At 43.2% G+C, this 15,392-nt stretch overlaps 1 protein-coding gene across 1 annotated transcript; it reads right to left on the bottom strand.

The window, feature by feature from the left end:
• Positions 1 to 1,148: 1,148 nt before the first annotated feature.
• Positions 1,149 to 15,314, bottom strand: DYDC2 (DPY30 domain containing 2). Its single transcript, XM_070266006.1, is given in 6 exon segments — positions 1,149 to 1,514; positions 2,328 to 2,335; positions 4,457 to 4,571; positions 4,914 to 5,070; positions 5,220 to 5,860; positions 14,855 to 15,314. Coding segments are annotated over 4 exon segments (495 nt in total). The 5' UTR covers positions 5,061 to 5,070; positions 5,220 to 5,860; positions 14,855 to 15,314; the 3' UTR covers positions 1,149 to 1,289.
• Between the last annotated feature and the right edge of the window lie 78 nt (positions 15,315 to 15,392).

The following is a 15,392-nucleotide window of genomic DNA, read 5'->3' on the forward strand; positions in this document are numbered from 1 at the left end:
TACAGATCTGGTAGGTCATAGCAAGGGCCTTGAACGTTTCTGTGACTGGGACAGGAGGCTGCTCATTAGACATGATCTGACTTACGTTTCACCAAGATCATCCTGGCTTTCGTGTTGAGGACAGACTCAAGATGGCCAAGGGTAGACAAAGGGAGACCAGTCAACAGGCTAGCGTAACAATCTAGGCAAAATATGAGTGTGGCTTGGGCATCCAAGTGGTTGAATTCTGGCTTTATTTTAAATAGAAACCCAACAGACCAGATGGAGGGTGACCAGAAAGAAAGTGGAGTTGAGGACGACACCAAGAGTTTTGACCTGAGCAAATAGCAGAATGGAGGGAAGATCAGGGATTCCATTTGGATAAACTAAGTTTGAGATACCCATTGGTCAACCAAATACAGATGTCAATCAGACAGTCAAGTTCAAGGGAATCTTTTTTACTGAGGTATAATTGACATAGTTTCAGGTGTACAACATCATGATTTGATATTTGTATATATTGCGAAATGATCACCACAATAAGTCTAGTTAACATCTGTCACCATACATACAGAATTTTTTTTCTTCTGATGAGAACTTTTAAGATTTACTCTTAGCAACTTTCAAATATGCAATACGGTATCATTAACGATAGTGATTTATTTATTTTATAACTGGAAGTTTGTACCTTTTGACCCCCTTCAACCATTTTGCCCCTCCCTCACTCAAGGGAATCTTGATTAAAGATATAAATCTGAAGCCATCAGCATACAGATGATATCTAAATGAATATAGATAGAGAATAATTGAAAAAAAAATTCAAACCTTTGAGTTTTACTGTCACTGGAGCTGTTTGAAAACAGCTGTTGTCAGTGACACAGGTCCACGCCAGGACGTGTGTGAACACTGTGGAGGGTCTGAGTGCAAAGTTTAGCTAAAGTCAAGACGTGAACACATGAGCTGGATGTGTTTTCATGGTCTGGTCTCCAAAAAAAATGATAAAACAAGAGGAAAAAGTCTCATCCATTTGGTTACTTATTTTAAATCCTTATTATTAGTTTATCTTATCGTATAACTAGTCCAAATCTTCACATGATTAAGGAGTCTTCATGCCTCTATCAGCTGAACTTGGGCCGGTGAGCCCCTGCAGAAACCTCTTTCCTCTCAAATCTTGCTGTAATCCACACAGTTACCATCTCCAGGTGGGAACCCTTATAGCGGCTGCATCTCAGTTTGCGGCTTTGAGAGAAGCATTATTAGAATCATCCATCTTTCGATAACCTACGAGGGAGACTTGGAGCCAGAATACATTAGGGAGCAACTTCATCCTCAAAAGCCTCGTAATTTGTCTCTCGTGGAGTTTGGACGTTCCAGTCAGTCTAGCCAGATGGCTCTGAAGTCTGCTGAGGCTCTCCCGGAACCACCCTGGAAGCGCCCGGCAGGGATGCCTGCTTCAAGGCCTCCTTCGCAAGGGGCTTTGTGCTCTCCTGCAGGAAGACGGTCTTCTTTGTGGGACTAGCCACAGAAATCAGGGACTAAACAGAAAAAGTCATTAGCAGAGACTAAAACACACTCGAGAAGGACACGATATTGCCATTTTCACGCCCAAGACTAAGAACAGAACTGAAACAGATCCGCTGTAGTAAAGCATAAAACAAAAACCTGATAGGATGGAGATGATGCGCCAAGAACGTAACTGTCTGCCAGAACAAAACTCAACGCCTTAGAAAAACAACAGAACCTAGATTCTTACGAAGCATCATCTATAATGTTCAGCACATAAATAGTAATTACCAGACATGAAGAAGTAGGAAAATGTAAACCATAATCTGGAGAAAAGTATTTAATACAAAGAGACCCCAAAATGACAAAGATGATGAAATTGGCAGACGAGGACTTAAAATAGCTATTATAAATATTTTTAACAGTTTAAAGAAGAAAAATGGACATAGTGAGTGAAAAGACAGGGCAGATCAGCAGAGAATAATGGAAATTACAGAAAGGAACCAGATAGAAATTGTAGAATTGAAAGGTACAATATTTGAAATGAAAAAATAAACTGAATCCCTAAATAAGACATTGGACAGTGCAGGAGACAGGCTCAGTAAACTTGACGACAGAGTGATAGAAATTACCCAGACTGAAGCACAGAGGAAAAAAGACAAAAAATGAAGACAGCCTCAGGGACCTATGAGATGATACCAAGCAGTCTGATATCTGTGGAATCGCAGTCCCAGTGGAGGTTGGAATCTTTGGCGCTTAAGCTCTGTTGGTCACCTCTATTGCCATCTTTGCCCTCAAGTCCCAAAGTCCATTCTACAGTGGACCCCGTGGGGCACTGAGAGCACCCTGTGACGTACATGTCCACACGGTCTCCAAGACCCTTCTACCTTCAAAGTGTTTCGAGTCTATGCAGCAGATCTATGTATCGATTCTGTAAAAATGCATTTCTGTACGGCTCTGATCTTTGTAAACAGAGGGATTGCTTTCAGACTTAGAAACTGAACTATGGTTTCCTTAGTCAAAGCTGCCTCTGCTCAACGACGAGAAACCAACACCAGGGCACCTTTTGTTAGCTTTCTTCTGGGTCTGACTCAACCGCCACCTGCTCCGTGAATCTCTTTTGCTTCCTATAACTGGATATGCTCTCTGCCACACACAGTGCTCTCTTTCTACTCCTCTTTTGACACATCCACTGGACCAGTAGTATTCAATCTGGGTGCATTCAAAGACTTTCTAAGGTTTAAGCAAGCAAGGATGGCTTTAAAATATTACAGAAAATCTTGCAAAGCTCTGGGATTGCGCATGCGAGCCCATCAGCTGAATCAGCAGCCTTGGTGAGATCTTATGCAACCCCATTCGAGAGCAGGGTTTACAGCACTAGTGGAACGAGTCTGGCAGTGACCAATAGCAAGGGCTAGTCTGCAATTCACCTGTAGCCGACAAGAAATCGGAACTTAGGACTGCGTCTTATTGGATGTACCCCCACCTCTTTGCCCTCACCCAGCCCTTTCAATCTGTGCTAGGAGAGCGGCGTGCTCTTGAATGACGCGGCTCTCCCCTGGCAGGTCAGCAACAAATTCAGCTTTGTTTTAGGTCACTGTTGGGTTCTCTTTATTTCCTTATAACAAAGGGAATCAATTTCCATCACCACAACGTGCATGTGAACTCTTTCCTAAAACTGAGAACTTGCACAGGGTCCAGGTATCATGCTGGCTCCGGTTTCCCATCTTCCCTTACAACTGCCTTTGTCTCACACTGGGAAGAAGAATAGCACGCCTTCTACCCATCTGAGTCCTGCTAAGGAATACTGCTGCCGGGGATAAAACCTGAGTGCAGTACAAAAGGACAATTCAAAACACCGATGTGAGCAGAACTTTCTTTAATAAAGGCACCATAAATCAGGGTGGAGGTTTGGGAGTCTCTCCCTGCCTTATATATTTAATTTCCACTAACAGTGAAGCAGGTGTTAGAAAAGGACGAGTGGGTAGCGAGCTATGACAACTTCTGCTTAATGAGCTCGCCTCTACCATCTCCAACAACTGTGCAAAGAATGAATTATTCCTGAGGGGAGTTCCTTTAGATTACTGTCAAACAGCGGTATGAAACTCTCTTTCTTTAGATTTACTTATAAAACATCCAGACTCAAAAGACAAATCTATTAATTATGAAGAAAGCTGAGGATATTAGTATATATGTACATAAGCTTAATATTTTCATGTCTTCACCAAAGTTGGCTGTGGAAACTAGCAAAAGCTGGTGAATTGGGCAAGACTGCATTAAAAATCTTAATGCACAGGGTATAGTGATAGTCAAAAAGATGTCAGACAACAAGCCCAACAAGTGAATTCCCTATCCGGGTAGCACGTACTTCATAGAAAGCACAAAATGAGACATGAGACGTTTTTCAGAAGATTGTAGCAAAAATTGCGGGAGATAAAAGATATGTTTGTCACACTAATGAATACACAGTTCTTTCCAATTGAATAATTCACGACCACTATCACAGTACCACACAGCAGGCCTCTGTGGCTTGATACATACATAAATAGTATATAGTAAATAAAATACTTACATAATATACAACAAATAAAATAATATACCTGAAGTATATACTGATAACCATATTCGGTTTCTGAAAAATATTGAATAATTTTGAAAAGAGCTCAAAGGATCATCTATGAAAATATATTTGATCCAAGTGACATATTAGATTTAAAAAAAATTGGATTTTGTTAATCATTAGCATCTATGGTATTTCCTAAAATCTAAAATGGAATGGCCTTTAAACATTTTCTTTTTTCATTGACAAGGACTGTGAATAAGATCAGTTTACACACAAACACATAAATATGGAGGAAAAAGTAGGCCACCAGAGCCCCCTGCACTCCACTCTGCAGCCGGCTGACTCAGGCATGTCCTAGGGCCCATCACGCGGCGCGTGTGCCCAGGGCTGAGTTCCTCCCCTACCTCATATACTTTTCACCCCTCTGTGGAATCTGACACTCTTCTTGCGTTAGCATTTCCGTTACTTCTGTTTCTCTGAGGCTATTACCACATTCTGCCTTCAGCTGGATCTCCTCCTGCCTCTCCTGGGGTGATGGGACCCAGTGGAATCAGGTCAGCCCCTGGGAAGCTCATCCCTCACTGGGACAGACCTCAGGGCCCGGGCCCTTCCACCTCCTGACTTCGCTCCTGTAACTAGCGTCAGCCTACTGGAGCTCCAAACCCACCAAGTCCACAATTCCTCTCAGTGGGATGCCCTCTTCAGCCCCCAGCCTCCCGGCCCTCTGGGATATCTGGACCTAAGCAAGCCTCACAAGTGGAATAAACCAGGAAACTCTACGGGCCGGCTCTGGAATCCCGCCTTGGATTTCAAGTCACTCTGGGAAAGCTGGAAAGCGCTCCCTAGGCTGACCCGCGCACAGACACACCTCTTCTCTGGCCTTAGCGGTTTTCCTGTAATGATAAAGCCAGTGTGCCAGGTACTCTATGGGGTCGCTGGGCCGAACCTTTGCCACCTCGGCAAGTGCCTGGGCCAGGCAGTCTCCGAGGCACCTCTTCAGGTAGTTGGTTTCCATCCTTGTGGGCCTGGGGGACATCAAAACACAGTCACGCTGTTTTACAAACTTAACCTGATTTAAAAAATAGACAGGTTCTAACCAACTCAGATTCATTTCAGGATAAATATGAGATGCTTCTGGATCCCACCCTTCCCAAAAGAACCAATAAACACATACCTGCGAATAGCTCGTATGTTTAAACAGACTTTTTTCTGAAGCTCTTCAGCTGTACTAGGTGAGAGGACAGGTCCTGGGGGTCATCAGGCCTCAGAACAGCTTGAAACATTGGTGGTAAAGGGTGGCTGAGGCCTCCACCTACCCACACACTTCTACCCTAGAGGAGGGTGGAAATACCAGCAGGCAGGAGGTCCCGAGAGGGGCTCTGAGCACCTAGCAAGCTGTGAGCTATGCCATTGTGAGGGTGGAACCCCAGTCGCCTATGACATAGATGAGGCAGTCCTCTGCGTTTCACAGGGGACGGCTGGGAGGCCTGGGGAGGGGAGGGAGGGAAATGGTGCCACTGCGGCTGCTGCCGGCCGGGGCTCTGCTGGTACCGCTACCACGTTCTCCTCTCTATGGCTTAAGCAAGAAACTACTTTAGGTTGGGTCCACGTGCCTGGATTTACCGTTAATCAGATTTTAAGAGCTGGAGGCAACACAGCCCCAGCTGGACCGTAAGAAAGGAGAGGCAGTGGGGGCAGCAGTGTGCACGTAGACCCCAGGATCAGACAGACCAAGTTCCGGGTCCGGGTCTGCCATCTACTAGCTGTGTGATCTTCAGCAAGTCACTCAGTTTCTCTGAGCCTCGGTTTTCTCATCTGCGGAACAGAGCAAGAAAAGTATGTATCTCATAACCATGAAGATTAAAAAAGATGATAAACACACGTAACACTCAGCCTGCCACCGAGTAAGTGTTTAATAAATATTAGCCAAGGCTTGGGGCTGACCCCATGGCCGAGTGGTTAAGCTCACGTGCTCCGCTGCAGGTAGCCCAGTGTTTCGTTGGTTCGAATCCTGGGCGCGGACATGGCACTGCCCATCAAGCCACGCTGAGGCAGCATCCCACATGCCACAACAAGAAAGACCCACAACTAAGAACACACAACTATGTACTGGGGGGTTTTGGGGAGAAAAAGGAAAAAAAAGTCTTAAATCTTAAAAAAAAATAAATATTCGCGAAGGCAGTGGAAGATTGTGATGTCAGATGGCCCAGCACCAGACTGTTCCTGAACAACTCCACATTCCCAAAGTTGACATGTTTTAACTTCAAAAGAGCTAATAATAAAGTGAATAATAAAGGCTCAGATCTAGTCTTAGCATTTTCTGGATGCAGTTTTCAGTTTAAGGGAGAAAAGACAGATAGATGCGAATACAGAAAAAAAAACTTCCCAGCTCTTTCCACCGCAAAGTTCCAAGAGCAAAAACACCTGAGGGGCAAGGGGCACCCGGCGCACAGAGAACTCGCTTCCAGCAGCCTTCCCTACTCAAGAGGAATCAGGGCTCCCTGGAGACGTGGCTACTTCCAAGGTTGGGGCAGGAAAAGTCCAATAAGCCTGGAACATTTTGTTGTCCCAGAAAGTAAGAAGATGCTGAAAAATAAAATGGTTGGGGACACAGGAGACGGCTCGAAGGCGGCTGCTCCTAGCTGAGTCTGGGCAATCTGACCTTCAAAATAAATAATGCCTGTAATGGATGACAACTGACTGAATAAAATAAGAATCCACGAGTCCATGTAAGAACGAATAAGCGAATGGAAGAGAAGGCAAGTTCTTTCTTAAAATAGAATGTCAACTAAGAGACGAGTGAAGAATAATGGAGTTTAAAAAAAATCACCAGTTTGTAACAATCACAGTATAACTGAATCAAACCAGTCACCAATGAGTGCTAGAACTTGGTGACTATTTGACAAAGAACAGGATATTTATATAGTGTCAAAGTTTCTCCCCACAAATTATGTATTGCAGTGGTTCCCCCTTCTCCACGGGGGAGATGTTCCAAGACTCCAGTGGATGCCAACACCGAGGATAGTACCGAATCCTAAAAATACTATGTTTTTGAATTATAGGCGGAGCAAAATGGTGGGGTGAGCTGACCCGGGATTCTCTCCCCTCCAAAATACAACAAAAGATTGGAAGAACTGAATTTCAGAGAATAAACATAATGCCAGCTCCCTAGAGACCTACAATACCAAGAAGGTGGAGATCATAACCTTGCTTACACCTTCGGAGGCGCTGGAAGGGTAGGAGAGAACATCGCTCCCTCCCCTAGAGTCTGTGATCGCTGCGGCGCGGGTCGGGAAGGAGCTGGGGAGGGGCCGCGTGACGGGGGATCATCCAGGACTCCTGCCGCTGATTCAGTGGAGACCCGCTGATGGGGGGAAAGCTTCCGTCCGCGGGGACCCTATGAATCAAGGGCCTTGGGAGACCAGAGAACAGAACTGATCTGAACCCAGACGGTGCGTGTGAGTAACAGCCCCTCCCCCCTAACAAAGCCAGTGGGCGCAGCCATCTTGCCCCGAAGGCGGAGAGCTAACATGCCGCTCTCGACCCCCATCTAGTGGCGACAGGCTGTAACTGCAACTGAATTCTGCCACCATGAGAAAAAACCGCTCCTCTACCATCCAGCAATTTATAAAAGCCCCAGACCAGAAGGAAAACAATAAAAACACAGAATTAAGTCCTGAGGACTTGGAATTAGGTAAACTAAGTGATAATGAATTCAGAGCAGCTATAATCAAAAAACTCAATGAGGTAGAGAGAAAGATAGAGAAACAAGCCGAGTTCTGGAGTTACTTCACAAAAGAGATTGAAATCATAAAGAAGAATCAAACAGAATTACTTGAGATGAAAAACACAATGGACCAGATAAAACAGAATACGGATTCCCTGAATGCCCGTGTAGACAACCTAGAGGAGCAAATCAGCATAATCGAGGACAGACAGGCTGAATGGCGCCAGAGGAAGAAAGAGAACTAAGCATTAAAAAAAATGAGGAAAATCTCCGAGAGATAATGGATTCAATGAGGAGTAAGAACATAAGGATCATAGGAATTCCCGAGAATATGGAAAAGGAAAATGGAGCAGAAACTGTGGTTAACAAAATTATTGAAGAGAACTTCCCAAATCTAGGGATCAACGGAGAAATGTGTGTAGAGGAGGGTTTTAGATCTCCTAGATTTGTCAATGTAAAAAGACCCACCGCAAGGCACATAATAGTAAAGTTGGCAAATAGGAATGATAAGGAAAGAAAACTCAGGGAAGTAAGAAAAAAAAAGAGAATAACCTATAAAGGAGCCCCTATCAGACTGTCAGCGGATTTCTCTACAGAAACCCTACAAGCTAGGAGAGAATGGAGTGACATATTCAAAGCTTTAAAGGATAAAAATCTTCAGCCAAGAATACTCTATCCAGCAAGAATTTCCTTCAGATATGAGGAAGAAATTAAATCTTTTCCAGACAAACAAAAGTTAAGGGAATTTGTAACTAAAAGCCCTCCATTACAAGAAATCCTCAAGAAGGCTCTCATACTTGAAAAAAGAAAAAAGGGAGAAAGGGGGCACAATCCACAGACTAGGGAGACCGATGGATAGAACCAGAACAGGATAGCAAATATTCAACTATAGCATTAGGGTAAAAATAAGGAAACTACCAAAACAAGGACGATCTTAGCACTCTAACTACAAATTAGTAAGACGAGTTGGAATAAAACATGAAAATAATTATTTAGGAGGGGAAGAGCAAAGGGTCTACATCAGTATTGGTCGAGTAAGTAAGAGACCACCAGAGAATAGACTATATTATACACGAGATTCTAAATACAAACTTCAAGGCTGACACTAAAATAAAGTACAGAACAGAGTCACAACTCATAGATTAGGAAAAATCTAAGAAACCCAGCATAAGAAATTGCAGTATTAAGTGGGTAGTCTAAAGCACACAGGAAAAGAAACACAGGAAAACAAGATAATGAGCGACAGATTGACAGCATTAAGTCCACATGCATCAATAATCACTCTCAATGTGAACGGATTGAACTCTCCAATAAAAAGACACAGAGTGGCAAAATGGATTAAAGAACAAGATCCAACAATTTGTTGCCTCCAGGAAACACACCTCAACCCCAAGGACAAACACAGACTCAGGGTGAAGGGGTGGAGGACAATACTTCAAGCAAATAGCAAGGAAAAAAAGGCAGGTGTTGCAATTCTCATATCAGACCAAGTGGATTTCAAAATAAGATAGGTAAAGAGTGACACAGAGGGACAATATATAATGATCAAAGGGACACTTCATCAAGAAGAAATAACGCTTATAAATATCTATGCACCCAACACAGAAGCACCAAGATTCATAAAGCAACTATTAGCAGACCTAAAGGAAGATGTTAAAAACAACACAATAATAGTAGGGGACCTCAACACCCCACTCACATCAATGGACAGATCATCCAGACAGAAAATCAACAAGGAAATAGTGGAGCTGAATGAAAAACTAAAACAATTGGACTTAATAGACATATATAGATCACTCCACCCTGAAGGAGCTGAATACACATTCTTCTCAAGTGCACATGGAACATTCTCTAGGATAGACCATATGTTGGGAAACAAGGCAAGCCTCTACAAATTTAAAAAAAATTGAAATAATAACAAGCATCTTCTCAGATCATAGTGCTATAAGGCTAGAAATTAATTACAAGAAAAAAGCTGAGAAAGGCACAAAGATGTGGAGACTAAACAACACACTACTGAACAAGCAATGGATCATTGAAGAAATTAAAGAAGAAATAAAAAAATACCTGGAAACAAATGAAAATGATAGCATGCCATACCAACTCATATGGGATACAGCAAAAGCTGTATTAAGAGGAAAATTCATCGCAATACAGGCACATCTTAACAAACAAGAAAAATCCCAAATAAGCAACCTTAAAGCACACCTAACTGAACTAGAGAAAAAAGAACAAATGAAGCCCAAAGTCAGCAGAAGGAGAGAAATAATAAAAATCAGAGCAGAAATAAATACTATTGAAACGAAAAAGGCAGTAGAAAGGATCAATGAGACAAAGAGCTGGTTTTTTGAGAAGATAAATAAAATTGACAAACCACTAGCCAGACTTACAAAGAAAAAAAGGGAGAAAGCTCAAATAAACAAAATCAGAAATGAGCGAGGAGAAATAACAACAGATTCTGCAGAAATACAACAGATTATAAGAGAATACTACAAAAAACTATATGCCAACAGAATGGATAACCTAGAGGAAATGGATAAATTCCTGGACTCCTACAATCTCCCAAAGCTCACTCAAGAAGAGGCAGACAATTTGACCAGACCAATCACAAGGAAAGAGATTGAAACAGCAATCAAAAACATCCCAAAGAAGAAAACCCCAGGACCAGATGGCTTTCCTGGGGAATTCTACCAAACTTTCAGAGAGGATTTAATACCTATCCTTTTCAAGCTATTCCAAAAAATTAGGGAAGATGGAACACTTCCTAACACATTCTATGAGGCCAACATCACACTGATACCAAAACCTGACAAGGACACCACGAAAAAAGAGAACTACAGGCCAATATCACTGATGAACATAGATGCAAAAATTCTCAACAAAATTTTGGCAACCAGAATTCAGCAATTCATCAAAAGAATCATACACAGGGATGGTTCAACATCCGCAAATCAATCAACGTGATACACCACATCAACAAACTGAGGAATAAAAACCACATGATCATCTCAATAGATGCAGAGAAGGCATTTGACAAGATCCAACAGCCATTTATGATAAAAACTCTGAACAAAATGGGCATAGAAGGAAACTACCTCAACATAATAAAGGCCATATATGACAAACCCATAGCCAACATCATACTCAATGGGCAAAAACTGAACCCCATCCCCCTGAAAACAGGAACAAGACAAGGATGCCCTCTATCACCACTCTTATTTAACATAGTACTGGAGGTCCTGGCCAGAGCAATCAGGCAAGAAAAAGGAATAAAAGGAATCCAAATAGGGAGGGAAGAAGTGAAACTCTCGCTGTTTGCAGACAACATGATCTTATATATAGAAAACCCCAAAGAATCCATTGGAAAACTGTTAGATGTAATCAACAACTACAGCAAAGTGGCAGGGTATAAAATCAATTTGCATAAATCAGTAGCATTTCTATACTCCAGTAATGAACCAACAGAAAAAGAACTCAAGAATACAATACCATTCACAATCACAACAAAAAGAATAAAATATCTTGGGGTAAATTTAACTAAGGAAGTGAAGGACCTATATAATGAAAATTACAAGGCCTTTCTGAGCGAATTGGATGACGACATAAGGAGATGGAAAGACACTCCATGTACATGGATTGGAAGAATAAACATAGTTAAAATGTCCATTCTACCTAAAGCAATCTACAGATTCAATGCCATCCCAATCAGAATCCCAATGACATTCTTTACAGAATTAGAACAAAGAATCCTAAAATTCATATGGGGCAACAAAAGACCCCGAATTGCTAAAGCAATCCTGAGAAAAAAGAACAAAACGGGAGGGCATCACAATCCCTGACTTCAAAACATACTACAAAGCTACAGTAATCAAAACAGCATGGTACTGGTACAAAAACAGGTGCACAGATCAATGGAACAAAATTGAAAGCCCAGAAATAAAACCACACATCTATGGACAGCTTATCTTTGACAAAGGAGCTGAGGGCATACAATGGAGAAAAGAAAGTCTTTTCAACAAATGGTGCTGGGAAAACTGGAAAGCCACATGTAAAAGAATGAAAATTGACCATTCTTTTTCACCATTCACCAAAATAAACTCAAAATGGATCAAAGACCTAAAGGTGAGACCTGAAACCATAAGGCTTCTGGAAGAAAACGTAGGCAGTACACTCTTTGACATCAGTATTAAAAGGATCTTTTCGGACACCATGCCTTCTCAGAGAAGGGAAACAATAGAAAGAATAAACAAATGGGACTTCATCAGATTAAAGAGCTTCTTCAAGGCAAATGAAAACAGTATTGAAACAAAAAAACAACCCACTAACTGGGAAAAAATATTTGCAAGTCATATATCTGACAAAGGCTTAATATCCTTAATATATAAAGAACTCTCGCAACTCAATCACAAAACATCAAACAACCCAATCAAAAAATGGGCTGGAGACATGAACAGACATTTCTCCAAAGAAGATATACTGATGGCCAATAGGCACATGAAAAGATGCTCATCATCGCTGATCATCAGGGAAATGCAAATCAAAACTACACTAAGATATCACCTTACACCCGTTAGAATGACAAAAATATCTAAAACTAATAGCAACAAATGTTGGAGAGGTTGCGGAGAAAAAGGAACCCTCATACACTGCTGGTGGGAATGCAAACTGGTGCAGCCACTATGGAAAACAGTATGGAGATTCCTCAAAAAACTAAAAATAGAACTACCATACGATCCAGCCATCCCACTACTGGGTATTTATCCAAAGAGCCTGAAGTCAGCAATCCCAAAAGTCCTGTGCACCCCAATGTTTATTGCAGCACTGTTTACAATAGCCAAGATGTGGAAGCAACCTAAGTGCCCATCAACAGACGAATGGATAAAGAAGATGTGGTACATATATACAATGGAATACTACTCAGCTGTAAAACAAAACAAAATCATTCCATTTGCAATAACATGGATGGACCTTGAGAGAATTATGTTAAGTGAAATAAGCCAGCAAGAGAAAGATAATCTGTGTATGACTCTACTCATATGAGGAATTTAAAACTATGGACCAAGAACAGTTTAGTGGATACCAGGGGAAAGGTGGGGTGGGGGGTGGGCACAAAGTGTGAAGTGGTGCACCTACAACATGACTGACAAACATTAATGTACAATTGAAATTTCACAAGATTGTAACCTATCAATAACTCAATAAAAAAAAATACTAAAAAAAAATGCTATGTTTTTCCCTATGTATACATACCTATGATAAAGTTTAATTTATAAATTAGATACAGTAAGAGGTTAACTACCACAACTAATAGTAACATAGAACAATTATAACAAGATATTGTAATAAAAGTCACCATAGATCTTAGTGTCTCCGGCATACAATTTTTTGGTCTTTCCTTATTAAGTTGAGAACTTTCTCATTTTCACTTAAAGGAAGCACTTTATGGCTTCTCTTTGGCATATCCGAATTGTCATCATGACTATTCTTGTGCTTCGGGGCCATTATTAAGTGAAATAAAGGTGACTCAAACACAAGCACTGAGACACTGCGGCAGTCCATATGGCAACAGAGACGGCCACTCAGTGATGACGGGCGGGTAGCTATACAGCGTGCAGATGCGGACAAAGGGATGAGTCATCATGCTGCTCAGAACAAGCAGACAATTTAAAACTTATGAACTGCTTATTTCTGGAATTTTCCATTTAATAATTTTGGACCCTGGTTGACTATGGACAACTGACACCACGCAAAGTGGAACCGCAGAGAAGGGGGCAACTACTGTAATCCCAAAAGGAAACACAGAAGCTTCACAGGGGTGAAACCTGGCCTCACAGCCTTAACCAAGTGGTCAGAGTAAATGTCACTCATAAAGGGACAAAGTGACATCACCTGTCTCCCGAGGGGATGCACTCAGTGGGACATGGACATTTCTGCGGATTCCTGCCCCAAATGCAAAACTTGAATCTAACTGAGGAAACATCAAGCGAAACGGAGAGACAGTCTGCAGCTGGCCTGTGCTCTTAAAAATGTCAAGGTCACGAAAGACAAAGAAAGATGAGGCAGCGTTCCGGTCAAGGGAGCCTAAACAGGCTTAACAACTGCACCCAGCACAGGATGCTGGTTGGATCTGGACCAGAAAGAAGAATTCTAGAAAGGACGTTGTTGGGGAAACTGACTGTGAATTGTAGATCACATAATAGGATTGTATCAAGGTGGAATTCCCTGGTTTTGGTAATTGTAATATGCGTAAGCACGAAAATGCCCTTTTTCTTAGGAAATACAGTGTAGTGGGGCTGAATAAGGGCTCCCAAAGGTGTCTATGTCCGTGTACCTGGAACCTATGAAATGTCACTTTATATGGCAAAAGGGACTTTGCAGATGTGACTTGAGGAGGTCATCTGGACTATGCAGGTAGGAACAACGCAGGCGATCACAAGGGTCTTTGTAAGAGGGACACAGTAAAGGCAGACAGAGAAGAGGGAGATGTGATGACAGAAGAGGGAGAAAAGGTGACGTGATTCAGGGCCACCAGCCAAGGAGTGTGGCAGCCTCTAGAAGCTGGAAAAGCCAGGAAGTGGACTCTCCCCAGAGGCTCCAGAAGGAATCAGCCCTCCTGCATTCTGGTTTTGTCCCTGTAAGACTCATTTTGGATTTCTGACTTGAAAAACTGTAAGAGAATAAATGCGTGTTTAAAGCTACCGAGTTTAGGATTAATGGTGGAGGGTGGGGATGGGGTACGTGATGTCTGCTTCTGGCACTCTGTGGCCCACATGAATGGACGCACCTGGATAAACAACCTTCCACACCCCTCCTACTCAAAGTGTGGTCCGCGGATCAGCAGCACTGCATCACCTGGGGGCCTGTTGAAGATCCTCAGGTCCCACCCCAGACCTACAGATTCAGTTTGCATTTTCACAAAATCCCCAGGTGACTCACTTACAGACCCACTGTGCCTCTATCACTGTAGAACCACCCTCCCCGGAGGCTGGAGTCCCCTACTCTGCATTCCCAGGAAGCCGCCCCACTTCCCAGTCCCTTCCGATCTGTGCGCGCCCACCCTGGCGCTTACCACTTCAACTCACGTTCAGCGAGGCTTCTCCTGCCCGGCACCGCGCCGCACATAAATGCAAACAGAACACGGGAAACGCTAGTGGAGCACCGTGCACAAACGACGACGGCAGAGAAGGCTGCAAGGGCTCAGGCCTGGGGGAGGTGGGAGGGCTTCCTGGAGACAGGGCGCCCGAGCTGCTTCTGAAAGGGACCACGCGGAGGTCGCCCGCAAGTGCAGTGCAAAGGTGCCGGCTAGTGAAAACACTCGGCTATCGGGCTTGCAGCAAACAGCCTCTTCCGGCCCGGGGCTGTCGGGGCGTCCCGCCCTTCTCCCACCCCGAGAGCCAGCCGCCCCTTTATCCTTCCCAGGGCGCACCGGCCTAACTGCCCCATCAAATCGTCTTTTCGGGCGCGCTGTCCTAACAGCCTCTAGGCTGCACTTCTCTGCTCACTCACGATCTTGCTCCCTCCTCTGTGCCGCGCCCCTTCCACACCTCCCGCGCGCCTCCTCCTCTCTGCGGCGTACTCTCCGCCGGACCCCCTCTCGCCACCTGCGCGCCCCTCCTCTCT

Source organism: Equus caballus, chromosome 1 (assembly GCF_041296265.1).
Source record: "Equus caballus isolate H_3958 breed thoroughbred chromosome 1, TB-T2T, whole genome shotgun sequence".
NCBI lineage: Eukaryota > Metazoa > Chordata > Mammalia > Perissodactyla > Equidae > Equus > Equus caballus.